Consider the following 4,915-nt stretch of genomic DNA (forward strand, 5'->3'; position numbering starts at 1 on the left):
AGACAAAGTAGTGAGTGAGAAAGGGTGGTATGTATATTCATGTATGTATATATACATATGTGTGTGTGTGTGTGTGTCGTCTTTTCAAGCTCTACTGCAAACCCCGACATTTGTACCTTGATGTTTTCTACTTAGGCTACAATAACCAGCCTGTCAATAATCACCTTGGCAGAGGCAGAGGCGCGATCAAGGGAACATTCTGAGTATATATAGGAGAAGAGCAAGGTGACCATTGACAAGCTGGTTATTGTAGCCTAAGTAGAAAACATCAAGGGACAAATGTCAGGGTTTGCAGTAGAGCTTGATAACAAAAAATGGCACTTTAAAATGTTATAAAAGGGAAAAGAAGCAGGAATTATCAATAACATGAATATAAAAGGTAGAAGAAGAGAGAAGTTGATCATCTATAAAAAGTGTAACCAGTAGGGAACTAACTATTAATGCCATCATCTATGTATGCAGAGAATGAAATAATACCAACTTTCCAAATGATAATTTTTATTTTTAAACCTAAATAGCTTCCATATAATATGTAGATGTAAAAGCAAATACATTTTCTAACTCGGCTAAAACACATGCAATTGACAATAAATACTATCAATACACAGGTGAAGATTCGGCTAAAAGCAAATAAAATAGCAAATTCAATAAAATTGCACAATTTTATTGAAAATACATTAGAATGGGGAGAATAGTTGTCTAAAATATTTTTTTATAACAAAATACTAACATTTTACTATATTTATATTATAGTCACAGCTACCTGAAATGTGTACAGAAAATCCCAATTTGCTTTTTTGTGTATGGAATATTTTGATTTATTTCTTTTTATTGCATATCCATATATTGTTAGGATAATATCTCATTCCAGCTGATACATTAAAAAAGTATTAATTCTGGTTTTAAAAAATGCTTTGAGATGTTGGTGACAATCTTAATGGCCAAAGGTATAGATGATACTTGATTATGGAAATGGGTCATGGCAGCTTTCCATGGCATAGGACATAAGAGGCTACTGATCTACCCATTAGAAACAGACTTGTATATTTAACTTGGTGGGGCTAAATTCTGCAACTTTTATTCATGCTGTCTAATATTTACTAACGCAGGTAGGTATATTAAAGCCAAGTGTCACTCAATTAAATATTTGTAGAATCATATCTTTTTTTCTTTTAACTAAGGGTTTTTTTTAACTGTCTTTGTTCAAAGTGTCTTATAACTGAGATGAAGCCTCAGAATACTATTATCTAGCCAATAAAATAGAATATTTGAATGAACATTAATATTGCAAGTGGGAGAAGAGGTAGGAAATATGCATCTTAACTACAAAAGGAGTACAAATATAGAGGAAGCTTCGATTTCCATTGATCTGTTGTTGAAGTAAAAGCAATTGACAGGCTCCAAGGATGATCTTTATTCCTCCTGAGGAAAGGAGACCTTTTGAAGTAAGCTAATGTAATTGATTGCATCAACAAAAGCTGGTAACCCTAAAATCAGTCCCTGTAATAAAATAGCAGTATGAATTCTTCATGCAAGCAACAAGATGGTCAGAAAATTATAAAACAAAAATGAGAAAAAAGTGGAGAAAATTAATTAGCATATTAAAAATGCATGTATAAGAAAGTTACAAAACAGACATCAAAATGGTTCCTTTTTGTCAATTCTTTCATTTGTTATAAAACTGATTTCATAACAAAAATACAATTTAATCTTCTGACCTATACAAGTGAGATATGATAATTCTTAACATAGTAACTTTCTTGAACATCACAGTTTACAAAATAAGCTCAGGATATTTTAACTTTTGAGGGTATTTTTATGAGTGATAATGTCGGTAAGATATATCCCATCAAAATTGAAATAAAAATAATAGTAAAAAAAACTGTTAGCGCTACCCAAGGATTTATGTAGCTGCTTGGGAGGGCACCATAGACATAGACACAGAAATATGTAGACAACTCACAATAACTATAAAAATTGTCCACTACAATAGCTTTAAAGATGTATAATCCATTATACTGTGAAAAAATTATTTTGTTTTTTGTTTTTCCACCAAGAACTTGATACTTGGCTGAAGGCGATACTAATTTAGGTCCATTGGGATTCTCACAGTTTATGTAATTCTTTCTGTTCCATGCAGTATTTGGGTCTGGAGAATCTTGTTCTTTTAGCAAAGAGGTCCAATTCTGAGGTTGAGAGATGCAATTGGCTTCTACAGCTGTCAAGAGATAATCATAATTATGAATTCCATTTACTTCAAACATAACAAAGTCAGCAGAAACGTACTCCACAAATTCACTGTTTTCCCATAACTCAAGAACTGGCAACCAAGGATCATCATGATATACCAGAAGAGGACATCCCAGCATCTCATAATCATATTGAATTCGAAGGTCGCTTTGCTCTAAGTTTTGTCTGGCAAGAAATTCTGGGTCATATATATCATGGCTGATTATGTAAGTGAAATTATTTCGTAGTAAGTCTTGATGAAAGAGTTCTTTACTGCAAGCAGTTGCATTTTTAAAAAGTCTAATCTGTTTCATAGGTGGGCAACCTACATGAATAAATGCAGACAAAGGAAGTATGTCAGCACAAAAAACACCTTTCTTGGGAGAATCCACATTGAGGATAGACACACCACCCTCAAGTAAGTCAGCCCAGAAGTGGGGCTCTGCCATGTCAGAGAAGCGTTGCTGCATCAGCAGTATGCTTAAACTGTACTTGGTATTCCCGTCATGTGTGTACCCATCCTGTACCACACGTGCCTGGAAACTCAGCACATGGGGATTGCTCACAGTCACCAGAGGAAAGGCCCCAGTACCACGTTTGGGTACAAAGGTGGCAGTGAAGTTCAGCCTCTGGTGCATATCAATGTAAAAAACCTTGTTATGAAAGTTGCCGCTAAGGACCTCCAGTATGCAATACTGCATGGGATGTAACTTGTTCATGAGCAGTGACTGCATATTATAGGTGCATTTCTGGAAGTTATATATGTGGGAATCATTGTTATGGATGGGTCTGAGCAATGTCAGTATTCCTGTCCTTTCAAACAGCAACACACAACAGCCTAAATCTGTGGTGTTCATTGTTTCTGTAAGTACCATGGAAGTGGAAAACATGCCAAGAACGCCATAGAACAGCTGGTTCTCCTGGGTGAAGACTGCAATCTCAGAAGTGCTGATGGCTACATGGAATAGAGAAGTATTAGGGAGAGAAGTGCCTGGAAACTCTTCTGTGGGCAGAATAGTCGCTGCTTCTGTAATCAGGCCATTGTTGAAGGAAAGCATCAGGGTACTCTTGGTCCAGATAATGATGTAGCCCCTCAGGCTAGGGTGCTGGATATTATGGATAGAAGCACCCTCTTTGGAAACCAGCTGGAAGACTGTGGAGCTGCGATAGACCTCGTGGCTCCTCTTCCAGTTAACGTATATAAAATAAGCCCCATGTCCTTTTCCTTCATCCTCTTGGGTATTGTTGATTAGTAACCCAGTAACAGAGAGGGAAATAAAATTATAGACACCAAGCAGCACATTTTGTAGAGCTGATTTTAACTTCATAAGTCTAAAAGTGAAACCCCCATTTTCTGATAGGAAGATTTGGCTCTCGGAGACTGAATGCCCAGTCGCATAGGCAAAAAGAGTCATGCTGATGTTGTCACAGATCGGGTCCTGCCAGGAGAAGCAGCAGTAGGTGTTGGAGAGGTCCGTGACTGGGGAATGGATCCCCTCTGCTGGTTGCCATTTCTCCTCATCTGCAAAGATATAGAGATAGACCCTACCATTTATCACCATTGCCATCTGATTTTGCTTCACAAAGGTGGCAGCACTGACTAAGGCTGTTGGACTCACTAACTCGCTGGGGATGGAAAGTGGTAGGAGGCTGCTCTCAAAGCCATCTTTGCTGAAGAAAACTCTTGCCCCCAAATACAGGGCTGGACCAGGCCCTCCCCAGAGGTTCTCATCTGTACAAGGGTGTTGCAGAAGGTGGGGCTCATCGGCAGCGAACTGAAGGACAGTGCCCGACACTTGCTTCTGAGAAAGGGAGAGTTTAACTGAGAACGACTCCCTCCAATTGCAAACAGAGCAGTGACCACCTCCAACTATAAGATGCATCAACAGCCAGAGTGGGACCAGCCAATAACTTTGCATTTTTTGTGCAGTTACTTGAGCCACTTCCTCTGATCTGTTTGGGCTTCAGGTAGGTGCTCTTGTTCTCTGTGGACACCAGCCCACAATGGCTGCTGTCACTGCTCACTTCCTCCTGTGAAGAGATGAAAAGAAGTTCCGAGTGGCAGTTGGTGTCTGGGCCGGACTGTGGGTTGTATATGGCTGCTGCTCTGTGTGTTTCTGTTACAGCCTCAGTCTTTTATAACTGCTGTCTTAGGCTCATGGTTCTGTGACTAATTTTACATTATCAGTAATGACTTTTCGTTTAAACAGTGTGTACTCCTCTCTCTCCTGCTCATCATGTGGTTCCTCCCTCACATTTCTCTCATCACTGGGGGACAACTTGAGCTAGCGATCAGTGCCTAATGTGATCTACCTTGGGGTATTTTAGGGCTCAGCATAGTTTCAGAGCCGCTAGGGATGCAATGACCCTCCAAACTGGCTGTTATGTCTCAGCCCTCTACATTGGGTAAAGCCCCAAATGATCAATAGCATCCCATGCCCTTCCTAAACAATGAACCCCTCTGAGACCAGTTGCACCTCATGTGGCCTATTTTCAACATCAGAGTTTTGTCCTCACAGTGGCCACCACCTCCTACTGTTGGTAATGGGTCAGAAGATACAGGTTGCCCTCAGCAAAATGGCTTCCTGGACACTTTCACTTATTCTAGTGACAATAAGGCTTCCCCCAGTAAAGATGGCTGCCACTTTCCACTGCACTGTTGGTAACCCACATTTACTAATGTGAT

At 39.4% G+C, this 4,915-nt stretch overlaps 1 protein-coding gene across 1 annotated transcript; it reads right to left on the reverse strand.

The window, feature by feature from the left end:
* Positions 1 to 1,787: 1,787 nt before the first annotated feature.
* CATSPERD (cation channel sperm associated auxiliary subunit delta) lies at positions 1,788 to 4,112 on the reverse strand. Its single transcript, XM_006036567.1, has one exon. The coding sequence runs from the start codon at positions 4,110 to 4,112 to the stop codon at positions 1,788 to 1,790; it is 2,325 nt and encodes a 774-aa protein (XP_006036629.1).
* Between the last annotated feature and the right edge of the window lie 803 nt (positions 4,113 to 4,915).

This window comes from Alligator sinensis, unplaced genomic scaffold (genome assembly GCF_000455745.1).
Source record: "Alligator sinensis unplaced genomic scaffold, ASM45574v1 scaffold548_1, whole genome shotgun sequence".
NCBI lineage: Eukaryota > Metazoa > Chordata > Crocodylia > Alligatoridae > Alligator > Alligator sinensis.

What these genes read in the sequence shown, in the direction of transcription:
- CATSPERD (XM_006036567.1), bottom strand. Translation starts at nt 4,112, where the DNA reads ATGCATCTTATAGTTGGAGGTGGTCACTGCTCTGTTTGCAATTGGAGG.